Source organism: Esox lucius, chromosome 2, assembly GCF_011004845.1.
Source record: "Esox lucius isolate fEsoLuc1 chromosome 2, fEsoLuc1.pri, whole genome shotgun sequence".
Lineage (NCBI taxonomy): Eukaryota > Metazoa > Chordata > Actinopteri > Esociformes > Esocidae > Esox > Esox lucius.
In genome coordinates, this window is record NC_047570.1 from 26,541,252 (window position 1) to 26,553,686 (window position 12,435).

General features: G+C 38.6%; 1 protein-coding gene across 2 annotated transcripts; it reads right to left on the reverse strand.

Moving 5' to 3' along the window:
* Positions 1-1,352: 1,352 nt before the first annotated feature.
* On the reverse strand, positions 1,353-11,365 carry tspan3b (tetraspanin 3b). Of its 2 annotated transcripts, XM_010891239.5 has the most exons (7): positions 11,186-11,365; positions 9,152-9,343; positions 6,791-6,865; positions 6,560-6,661; positions 6,263-6,415; positions 3,145-3,228; positions 1,353-2,486 (listed from the first exon to the last, which is right to left on the reverse strand). In XM_010891239.5, the coding sequence occupies exons 1-7, from the start codon at positions 11,246-11,248 to the stop codon at positions 2,394-2,396; spliced, it is 762 nt and encodes a 253-aa protein (XP_010889541.1). In that variant the 5' UTR covers positions 11,249-11,365; the 3' UTR covers positions 1,353-2,393. The 2 variants fall into 2 exon arrangements, with proteins under 2 accessions (XP_010889541.1, XP_010889542.1); XM_010891240.5 differs by lacking the exons at positions 9,152-9,343; positions 11,186-11,365 and adding an exon at positions 8,815-9,079.
* Between the last annotated feature and the right edge of the window lie 1,070 nt (positions 11,366-12,435).

Below are 12,435 nucleotides of genomic sequence, written 5' to 3' on the forward strand. Positions count from 1 at the left end.
CACATTGTATGTGTATTGTATGTGATTTTTAAGTAACTAATTTGCATTTTATAGCATGACATAAGTATTTGATACATCAGAAAAGCAGAACTCTAAATTTGGTACAGAAACCTTTGTTTGAAATTACAGAGATCATACGTTTCCTGTAGTTCTTGACCAGGTTTGCACACACTGCAGCAGGGATTTTGGCCCACTCCTCCATACAGACCTTCTCCAGATCCTTCAGGTGGGCATTTCAGCTCCCTCCAAAGATTTTCTATTGGATTCAGGTCTGGAGACTGGCTAGGCCACTCCATGACCTTGAGATGTTTCTTATGGAGCCACTCCTTAGTTGCCCTGGCTGTGTGTTTCGGGTCATTGTCATGCTGGAAGACCCAGCCACGACCCATCTTCAATGCTCTTACTGAGGGTTGTTTGCCAAGATCTCACGATACATGGCCCCATCAATCCTCCCCTCAATACGGTGCAGTCATCCTGTACCCTTTGCAGAAAAGCATCCCCAAAGAATGATGTTTCCACCTCCATGCTTCACAGTTGGGATAGTGTTCTTGGGGTTGTACTCCTCCTTCTTCTTCCTCCAAACACAGCGAGGGGAGTTTAGACCATAAAGCTCTATTTTTGTCTCATCAGACCACATGACGTTCTTCCATTCCTCCTCTGGATCATCCAGATCAGGGGTGTCCAAACTATTCCACGGAGGGCCATGTGTCTACAGGTTTTCGCTCTCTCCTTGTACATGATTGACTAATTAGGTTACTAATTGGTTAGTTTCTACCCTCACCTGGTTGTTTAGGTGTGAACTGGGAACCAATTTATAGGAAAAACCAAAAACCTGCAGACACTTGGCCCTCGATGGAATGGTTTGGACACCCCTGATCCAGATGGTCATTGGCAAACTTCAGACGGGCCTGGACATGCGCTGGCTTGAGCAGGGGGACCTTGTGTGCGCTGCAGGATTTTAATCCATGACAGCGTAGTGTGTTACTAATGGTTTTCTTTGAGACCCAGTCTCAAAGTTGAAGTGTACTTATGATGAAAATGACAGACCTCTACATGCTTTGTAAGTAGCCTTTTGACTGGGATGACCAGGGCGTGAGAGACTAGTACCAGGCTTGGGATGTAAGGTTTGACCCAAGCCTGAGGGTAACAAGAAGCTGATACTGCATTACCCTACAGCCCGATTGAGGAGAAACTGCAAACTAATCAGATATACAAAAGGAAGTACAGAATTAAGATAAATGGCCATACTGTATTTTATATTTCATTAATAAAAATTATTTAATTTAATTGCATCTATACTTTGGATGAACCAAATGTTGGTGCTACAATTTATCACTGAACAATAAAACATGTTAGTTGAAATGTAGAGGTTTATTTCAATCAAAATCTTTCACCAATCTATTTACATGATTTTGGTTCAGTTTTCTGCTACGCTACATTTCTACATATCTACTCCACATTGACTTCTAGTTTTTAACAATAATACACAATGCCACAGAATACTAAATAAAACAGTGAGACTTCCTCCAAGGCCCAAACCCAATTAATTGGTAGTTTACATTAATTGCCTAAGCAGGGTTTTGAAGGAATCCATTTTTATTTTCTTGACTCCTTCTGTTCTCCCTCCCAATCTCCTACTCAAAATACATTGGAGCAAAAGACCTGAAGTTCCTACCCTTGGATTTTCTCCTACAGCATGCTTTGAAAAGGTTGGCAAGAACAGACAAAACAATCAAGAAAATTCCATTCAGATTCCCCTCTAGGCATGTATCTATATACACATTTGTACCAACCAGAAACACAGCTTCAACCATCTACACATGGGTCTAAGGTAGCATTAATAGAACTTCTACACAGGAATTGTAACGGTTTGATTCAGTTTAGTGGTACTTACATTAAGGGTACTTCTATATTCCCATGATTAAATAGGCCTATTCCTAAAACACCTCCAGAGCTCTAGTCATAGTGCAAACTGACACAAGGAAAGACTACATTCCACATATTGCGCTGAATGGTAGTTTTCTTCTCTTCCATAACAGCCCCAAATCTTCCCTTATGTGTCCCAAAAAGGAAAACAAAAACAGGCAAAGCTGTATCTTTTAAGCAAAAGGAAAACAACAACAACACAATATCAATTTGCCATTTACAACTTTGGCCTTAGGCATTTCATAGTGTTAAAAAAATAAAATTAAAATAATGTAACAAAGCATGTTCAATAAATAATGTTCACAGATTCCCACCCCATCACCAGTGTGTGGCTACTAGTTATCCTGTGCATGGTGTGCTTGAGCTTACTACAGCTGAAAACTATGTACTGTGGACCTGTCAGATGAGGGTTCATTTCTTTATTCTTATTTGTGGAGCCCTTGTTGTGGGCGGGGCCTGTGTCCTCTTCATGCATAGGTTGCTCCGGTGACCAGTAACTCATAGGCAGGATCGTGACCTCGCCTACACAGCACCACACAAGCGCATAGCATCCCCAGCATCTATATGCAGACAGAGGAGTACAACAGCATGCCCAGTTAGCATTTCCATCTTGGTAGGCACTCACATGCACTAACCAGCTCAGTTGAGTTGCTGGCCAGTCAAGACCGACTCACATTTCCCAGTATGCTGCTCTTAAAGTAAAAGTACTGCAGGGTTTCGGTCCCAGCCTTGTGTCATGCAATCATGACAGACCGTCCATCAGGGTCATCAGGAGATATCAATCAATAAAGTTGACTATATTAAGATGGTAGAAGCTACTATTGCCTAAAACAGCCTTTTGGTGAAAAGAAGCCTCCATCACTGTAACAGTAAAAATTGCCAGTCATGGCTTTGTACCGGCTTAAACAAAACTCTACAAGAAGCGCTATACACCCTTTCAGCTTGTTTGACAATTCGCTGAAGTGGAAGTACATTTTCTACTTCAAAATAGAGCAAAAAACATATCCAAATGACCTAAAATGGTTCACAATGCTCTTAAATGTTTTGATAGTAGCTTGTTTCTAAAAAAATAAATAAAAATAAAAAAAAATTAGGAAATATGGTGTTTTTCAGATGCAACCCTAACCAAGATTGCGCAGACATTAATCACAGGATCAAATATTCTTAAAACTTCTATCATGTATCTATCTATCATATACCCCAATTGTTGATGTTTACCTGTATTGCTGCAAATGTGAGGGCAGCCCAAATGACGTACATCATTATTTCTTTCAGTTTCTTCACAACGAGAGCCTCACAACCCTGAGGGAAATAGAAAAAAAAAAAACAATCTCAGAAAAATGTGCAGAAGCAGTCATTTTGCCCAGTTGAAAAATCACCCAAACATTTGCTTCAAACCTGAACCTAAACTTAAATTAAGCCAAAATAATTTGACTACAAATAAAGGTGCATTGTGTAGAATTCTGTCACAAGCCAGATTTTTATTTATTTTTTATCTTGTCTCCTCCTCCCTTTCCCTTACCATAGGTGAGAATAGTATGAGCTTAGAATAGAGATGAGAATAGTTTTAGCCAGTCCAGGGTGGTTTAAGATGGGGGGGGGGGGGGGGGGGGGGGGGGTCAGTACTAAGTGTCTAAAGCGAGGATGACAAGACTGCAAATAGATGCAAACTGATAAACGGAATGTCAAAAAAGTTTAAAGGGGGACTCTGAACAATGTTGTAAAATAAGTTATTTGAAACATTATGATGTCTTCTGGTCAATTCAATTCCAGGATATTCCTGATTCAAAATGAACATAGCCAGCCAAATCAAATAGTATCTACTTGAATCCCACCATGTTGGATAATGATTTTTAAGGAGCACCAACTTAGTGGATAACCTAGTGGAGAAATTATAGCCAATGTTAAAAAGGATTTTCTAGTCATTATGATATTTTTCACCAAACAATGTGATTTTTATTGTGTTTGGCAACAGAAATTATAGAAGTATTAGTAAAGAGCTGGATCCTCGGCCCTTAAAACCAGGGATACATTTTGTAATCTTGGTGTTTAGATAGACCTCAGTCATAACAAAGCGGTCACCAAAACAGCATTCTATCATCTAAAAGATATAGCCAGAATCAAAGGCTTGGTGTCCCAAAAAGACCAAGAGAAGCTCATCCATGCTTTTATCTCTAGTAGGGTTGACAACTGTAATGGCCTCTTAATTGGACTCCCAAAAAAGACTGTAAAACAGCTGCAGCTCATTCAGAATGCTGCTGCTAGAATGTTAACCACGACCAAGAGCACATCTTAAATCTTTGCATTGGCTTCCAGTCAGTTACAGAATAGATGGTGGTGCCTTTAGTTCATAAATCTCTGAATGGTTTAGGACACGAATACATTTCTGATATGTATGAAGAATATAAACCGAGCAGGGCTCTTAGATCCATGAACACAGGACAGCTAGTACAGCCCAGAGTCCAAACTAAAAATGGAGAAGCTGCATTTAGCACTTATGCTGTACACAACTGGAATAAACTACCAGAAGATCTTAGACGTGCCCCAAACGTATCCATTTTTAAATCCAGGTTAAAAACACTTCTCTTTTCATGTGCCTACCAATGAGCACTTAAACTTAACCACACTGTTTAGCCTTGTAGCTTCATATGTTTTTATCCCATTTTTAATCTTGATGTGTTGTGTTTTCTTATTGTATATCTTCTTATTTATTACATTTGTTTTGATGTTTTCACTTGAGTATTTGTTTTTATGTTATTGTATTTTGTAAAGCACATTGAATTGCTTCGATGTATGAATTGTGCTGTATAAATAAACTTGCTTGCTTAAAATACCGTGCGGCACATACTGTCAGGAGAGCAACATTTGGATTTGAGGGGGGCTACCGAAAGTTCAACCATTGATGCGCTGTATCCACCTGAAGACACAAGTATGGGAGCATTCTGGATACTGAAAGAATGGGGTTGTTCAAGACGACGGATGTCCTATATGCAAAACTTACAGAAAAACTAAAGGGTGCAACACCTCAAATTTGGTACAACATCTTTCGAGATCACCATCCATCTTTGCACACCCTAGTAAAGGTAATACAAGTAATAACTTAAGTAACAAAAACAGTTACTTTAGTGGCAAGTTACCTGAATCACTGAGCAGGTAGGGAATTTGATAAAAACGTGACAAAACACACAAACAGAAAATACTCAACTACATTGCATAATAGGGGCTAGTAGATCAAAATGACATGGATGTTTACAGAGTTAGCTTATATTAAAGTCCAAAGAGATATAGACATGGTTAATTTTGTAGTTTCTGTATTATTCTGTGTAACTGCATGATTTCTGTTTTAAAAGGCAGAAACTGTTTAAAGCAAAATGTTGTACAATAAAACCTAAAGCAGAATTTTGTACAATAAAACTTCTAATTAAAGATATGCTCATGTGATTTAATACATCCCTAGAGTTGTGAAATAAATTAATGCATAATAATCATCAAGACGTGAACATTTACTGCATTTTGTTGTAATGTACTGGTACTGTTCAATGACAATAAAGTTGAATCTAATCTAAATCCTCAGACTATAATCATACCATCAAAATGTATAAATAGGTGTCTCCCTAGAACACAGCATTGCACAACATATATAACATCTACAATATCTGTACCACCTTGTGTGGCAGTCCAACTGAATGTTAAGAGGTTTCCTAAACACCTTCAAGTAGCTTAACCCTGTAGCATGCCATCAGACTGCATTTATTACCTTCTCCTCAAATGTACAGTGCAGCTGTTGTTTCTGCATTCTCCCCATCTTTCTCTTCAGCATCAAAAAGTGTGTGTAGCCAAAAGGCTCACATTAATTTCATTCTGCTGAGATGTTCACTTATGTGTTGATTTAATTATCAGAATATTCCTATCAATATGCCTAAAAAAGGACCTGATATCCTCAACATTTGCTCTATGAAGTGGTTTGTTCATTTGAATCTGTTTTAATGTGGGCTCTGTGACGCAGGCTGTTTCAAAAACCGAATGACAAACATTTTAAAAACAAGAATTTGATAGATAATTGATAGAACAACTTCAAAAAGGACTCATTTAATTTGAATGAAGTTGTCTTCCTCAGAGTATTCACTGGTACAAGATTTTACAATATTCAATGTTCTAAGCAAACTAAGATAAGAAAGCACATTGCTTGGCTGAATCAGTCAAATGTTTTACATGACAGTTCCGGGTTAGACTGTTAAGTTACCAAGGAAAAGAGTGATTTAATTTTTTTGGAATACATTTTTGGGAAAGCAGAGCAATGATTAAACCCTAGTGTAGTGTGCAGTATCTCTCTTACCTCAGGGTATAGGTCCCCAGGTCTGCTCATAGTTCCAGTACAATTGCTGACGTTGGGTTTACAACAGCTGACTGGAACACTGTTGTTTCTGGATTCCTTGAACCAGCGAGTTTTCCTCCAGTCAGAGTAGTTGTGGATGCCACAGCAGTGGAGCTATGCAGGAAGACGGGGGAAAGACGGCAAGAATGAAAAGAACAAAATTAGTGAGACTGCTGTAGACAATGTACAAACTCACCTAAAGTCAAAATTTTTAAAGACATGACAGGAGGTGAAGAACTCCAGTAGAGTTGTGCTCACCTGTCTCTGCACATAGTCAATGGCACGGCTCGGGGCATCTGTGTTTGTGCCATTGTACTCATTATACACAGTCTCAATAGATTGGTTCACCTCGTCTTCCACCTGAGAATAACCCACACATTTTGTTCAACCTCTGATTATTTTTTTTTACAGTATATTAGATAAAACATTGTATTTCCATTCACCCCCGTCCACTGTGAATGGGCAAATAGAAGCAAGAGTGATACTAACCCTCGCCCTGTAGATGTAGCCAAGAACGACAACAACCACTTCTGTGACAAACACCAGCAGGAGAATGACAGCAAACTATGGTACAAAAATTGTGAACATATTAGTGGTTACAGCAGTGCTAGAATGCTAGATAATCGCCACATGGTGTCACATTACCCAAATGAAATGTTCGCTAGTGTGAACATTTTTCAATACCAAAAAGATCACAGGACATTACTAATGTCTTTCCATTCAAGCTCTTGATGTGTTAGAAATTACCTGACAAATGAAAAAGTAGGAAAATGATATGTTGGCGAAATTGTATAAATTTCTGCTTGACATGGTTGGATCTTGTGTCAGTAAAATAATCTGATAATAAAAGTAGATGTGATGTAAATCTTGATAGAATAGCCATAATATCTGCAGCCTCTCACATTTATACAATTTGCCCACTACGACTCAGGAAACCAGCAGAATATTAAATAAGTTATGAACATCAGAAGAAGTTTGACACCTCCTTCTAATAGTGACCAGTGTCTGGTGTGGAGCAATCAGCTGAGAGAAGCACGTTTTGCCTAAGGATTTAACCAGTGCTTAGCTCCATACGGATAAATTTTACCTAAAAAAAAATAAATGCACACTCATAACATGACACAGCTAGGTCTGTCAAAAAAATGCCATTTTAGTTAGCAATTAATTGTCATACAAATAATTGTAATTAACGTGATTTAACTGTCTCCTTTGTTCACCCCCCCCCCCCCCCCCCCCCCCATTTAATTCACAAATAGCACAGTGCAACGCATGCATTGCAATAAGCACTGCTGCAAGGTTAGTAAAGGGCTGCTTGAATTAAGTGCTAAGTTTATACTTTCTGCTCCATCAAATATAAAATCATAATAGACTTAATCATAATATATACACAGAAAAACTACACATTTACTGAATCAGCCTCTGTTGATTCCACTTGGATATCAAATAATTGTTACCAGGATGGCATTGCTGACAGCTACTCAGCTGACAGTTTGACTCATGTAGCAAGGCTCAAAGTGTGAGGCTCTAAAGCTGATCAGTTACAAGATATATTTAAGGATGTATTTAGTATGAAGCAATTAGACTTAGACCAGACTACAATGTATGTTCATTAACCTGACTTAGATCACAAATATGGTCAAACATGGAAAGTATGATTTGGAATACGGAACAATTCCATATTTTATTTAACGATTGACCACCATAACGAATGCTCAATGAAATGATATAATCGTTGACAAAGTAAAGTCTGTTAAATTTCAAATACATTTGTATGTAGGTATGTTTAACCTCTGGCTCTGCAGCATATGTAATTATTTAAAAAGCTTGTTTTAAAACTATTTGGTAGGTCTACAGTGGTGGAAAAAAATATCTGATCCCCTGCTGATTTTTTTTGTTTGCACACTGACCACGAAATGAACAGTCTATCATTTTAATGGTAGATTTATTTGAACAGTGAGAGACAGAATAACAACAAGAAAATCCAGAAAAACGCATGTCAAATGTTATAAGTTTGCATTTTAATGAGTGAAATAAGTATTTGATCCCCACTCAATCAGAAAAATATGAAATCTGTTTTAACATTGACGTAAAATTCCATTATTTGTATGGACATATATAATTGCAGAATCTAAATACTGTAAGCGGTCGCAGTCAACTCAAAATAACATTTCGAGGCACCTTGTTTGCATTCTAATTGTTGCGACTTTCCGAAAACTGGGTAAAATGGCCTTACTTTTTTTTTGTATTAATTTATTTTAGTGTTTTCATAACCAGTCACGTTACCTATTTTTTCCTATTTATTGTACTCCAATTTTTTGGCTTTACTTTAATGGAAACATGATATTTAACCTAGATATTTAGCAAAATATTTAACGTTAGCTAGTTGACGCCTGACTCCTTGCTGCAACTTATTTTACGCGAGTCAGTAGCAAGCTAATGTCAGTTAATGTTTTGCGTAGTCAAAGCGTGACTAGCTAGCACGTCTAATAGATGTTTCCTCGATGTTATCTTACCCAAAATATTAGATTTAGAAATACCAGGACGGTTTTTGACGAAGTAATCCCACACTGGCCCATGGTTGCTCTGGAATCAAAATATTTACTGTAATTTCGGATGGATCATGGATGTTGTTATGGTAATAAAATGGCTGTCCTGCCCTGCCGCACTGCCCGGATTAGATTCTTCCCTTGACCAATCACATCAACAACGAAGCGGTTTTAATGCAACGTGTACAAACGAGATCCTGAAAAAATCTGAAATTGCCTTTTCCTACTTTGGGAAATGTTAAGGAAGGTCTTGATCAAATCAAAAGGGGTGCAAGCATTAAGCCATTGAAATCAGAATACTTACAGTGGTTAATCCGCAGGAGCTCTCCCTTATTGTGGCACAGCAACCAATCAACCCAATGATGAACAGCAGCGTCCCGACTGCAATTATAACGACAGCTGGTATCAAAGTGTACACATCCTCAAAGAAGTGGTCGTAGTCATCATAAGTGATGAACACATAAGCCCCAATGTAACACAGGATACCAGCTGCAGCCTAGAGAGAAGACAAGACACAGAGCACGACAGGGTGTTTGTATACAGCAATTTGGAATGCTCTGTTTGTTTGGCTTTTTGGAAATAAAACTGAAGTGTCCAGTACAAGGGCTTTGATTACGGTCGATGGTGATGGTAATACTGCTACCCTGCTACGCAACCGCCTTTGGTGTCAGACATTATCAGTGAACAGTTGGTAGTGTGCTGCTACTCTACCCTGGTCATGATGTGTCTAATTATGGCAGTGTCCAAGCTCTATAATTACCAAGTTTTGATAGTCAATGGCTTACCCGCACATCAATTATTTATGGTGAGGGGGATTTTGTTTAGTGTCAGGTGTAGCTAATCACAGACAGCGCACATTGACGTTGAGCAGAATGCTACTCAGGGGGGTGTGATCAGCGGTGCTTGTGGCTCTGAAGGATGCTCAGCCAGTCCCGATCGAGAAGAAAATAGACAGTGCCATTGGTGTTGACCACTGTAGAAAAGGTTTGCCCGCGTGGTGACACATCCATATGTACGTCAAACAACAGGAGTGGCTGACGCTCCCACTCAAGCTGACTATCACAAGTCAAGTTTGACAATTTAAAAAATGTATTGTTTTTCAATCTAGTTGTAATTAAACACTGGTGAGCAGAAGGGCAGGGTTAGTCACTCACCAGCTACCAGTGACGTAGCAAGGTGTTATGCTAACACTTCAACTGCATTACATCCGTTGCAATGCTTTGCCATCAGCAGTGTCTGGATGATGTTCTACCAGCTACATGCCAGAAACAAATGAAAAGCCTTTTTTCTGCGATATTTCTACTGACAAGAACACGCGTTAGCTTTTGAGAATCAAATCTTCACAATTACGGAGTCCTGTGGACACTGGATCCAACATCGGCAGTTTAGAAGCTTTCATTTCAAAGGAAGCCAGCTCTAGACGGCTGATGGCTACCCATGGCACTGATGATTGTTGTGTAGCATAGTAGGTCCATTACAAAAGGAAGTGCATTGTCAGTCAGGGGACCCTAGTTCAACTCTCTCTCAAGACACTTTTATAATTTTGTTGTATCCCTAAGCAGGCACAATTGCTTCACTAATCAGTGATTAAATGACAAATCAGTTGTGCTAGCTCTGGAATAGATCAAATACAGGCAATTGCTAAATACCTCTGATTAACCAAAAATACAGTTATTACTACTAATTTAACATTGCTTCACTATGTGCTATCAAACAATATAGAATGAGTTTAGGTGAGTGGTTAGACCTAAATATGCAATACAAACATGTAAAAACCTTGGTTCAGTGAAATGTCGGTTGAGGAAATGATTTGCGCATGTGCGGCTAGGCGTTAGCTTGCATGCTCATGCTGGCTAAGAAGCCAGTACAAATTCTGCTAAATTATCTGGCAAGATAGCCAGCAAACACTGATACAATCATGCAGTCTTGCAACTGCTTTTCGGTATTTTAGCCATTCATGAAACATCAGTGCAGCGTTGAACGCAAGACGGTTAACGATCAATACTAGCTATGCTATTACTAGCAACCATAGCTAGCTACAGTAGCAAGCAGTAACGCAAACAACATTAAGTGTTGTTTATGTTCTAACCTGTTTTTTTTGCAATACCTTTGTGGTCGTTTGTTTTTTAAATAAATATTTAACTAGAGAACTTAATGCGAAAGCAAATCACGTTCATTACTGTAACACACAGCGTTAACGTTAGCTAGTTGACGCCTGACTCCTTGCTGCAACTTATTTTACGCGAGTCAGTAGCAAGCTAATGTCAGTTTATGTGTTGCGTAGTCAAAGCGTGACTAGCTTGCACGTCTAATAGATGTTTCCTCGATGTTATCTTACCCAAAATATTAGATTTAGAAATACCAGGACGGTTTTTGACGAAGTAATCCCACACTGGCCCATGGTTGCTCTGGAATCAAAATATTTACTGTAATTTCGGATGGACCATGGATGTTGTTATGGTAATAAAATGGCTGTCCTGCCCTGCCGCACTGCCCGGATTAGATTCTTCCCTTGACCAATCACATCAACAACGAAGCGGTTTTAATGCAACGTGTACAGACAAGATCCTGAAAACAATCTGAAATTGTCAGACGCTGTAACATTATGAAATACTCTGAACAATGTTATATTTTTTTCTTCAATAGATTACAGGTTAATTTAAATTGCACGCAACTTTGACACACACACACACACACACAAACATATTTTAGATTTATGGAGAACCAATATATTAACACATTTTACTATGCAAAATCCTACTTTCCCTTACTAATTTTTTTTGCAAAATCTAGTTGTAGAAATTGAGACACCAAATCCTAACCCTACCCCAGAAACTGGAAATTAAATTTTTCCTAATGAGGGCCGGCCAAAAAACTTGTGGGGACTGATTTGTCAGGTTTTACTATTTATGGGGGACTTCAGGTTCCCACGTCTAAACATAGGGTTTATTCACATAACGAGAGAGAATAAATCTGGATATCTCTCTCTCTCTTTCTATCTCACGAACACACACCTATACATGCAAATGCTCATTCATACCAGAGGGTGGCAGTATATCCCCTCAATTGTTAGCTTTGCCTCAATGTATGAAGTATGTGTTGAATATTGATTTACGAACAGGTTTACAACTTCTATAGGAGCATTGCATGTTTCTGAATGTACTCAGACCAGTGTGTTCCCAGTATGTTTCTCAGATTAACTATAATGGTTGTATTGATTATATAGTACATCTGTTAAACCCACAAACCAGTATGGTATTGTCATGCTAACATTAAGAAACTATTGCTAGGGCTTAAATATGCCTAACTTAAGGGAGGAAGAATTACCTGACAGCAAACCCTGGAAGGGTTTGAAAAAACACAGATCAAATATCTTAGGATTCGGGCTATAGTTCTCGCCTAAAGTGTTTACTCAGTTGAGCTAATGCTACATTGATCCATCTTATTTCAGTCACATGCATAATAAACTAGGACCCAAAGGCTTTTTGAATCGTGTCTAGCTCACATTCAACAAGACTTGTATTTGTATTCAGAGCAAGTACCTTTTTCAATCCATTTAGGCCAGGCAATCATATGACCAAACAAGGG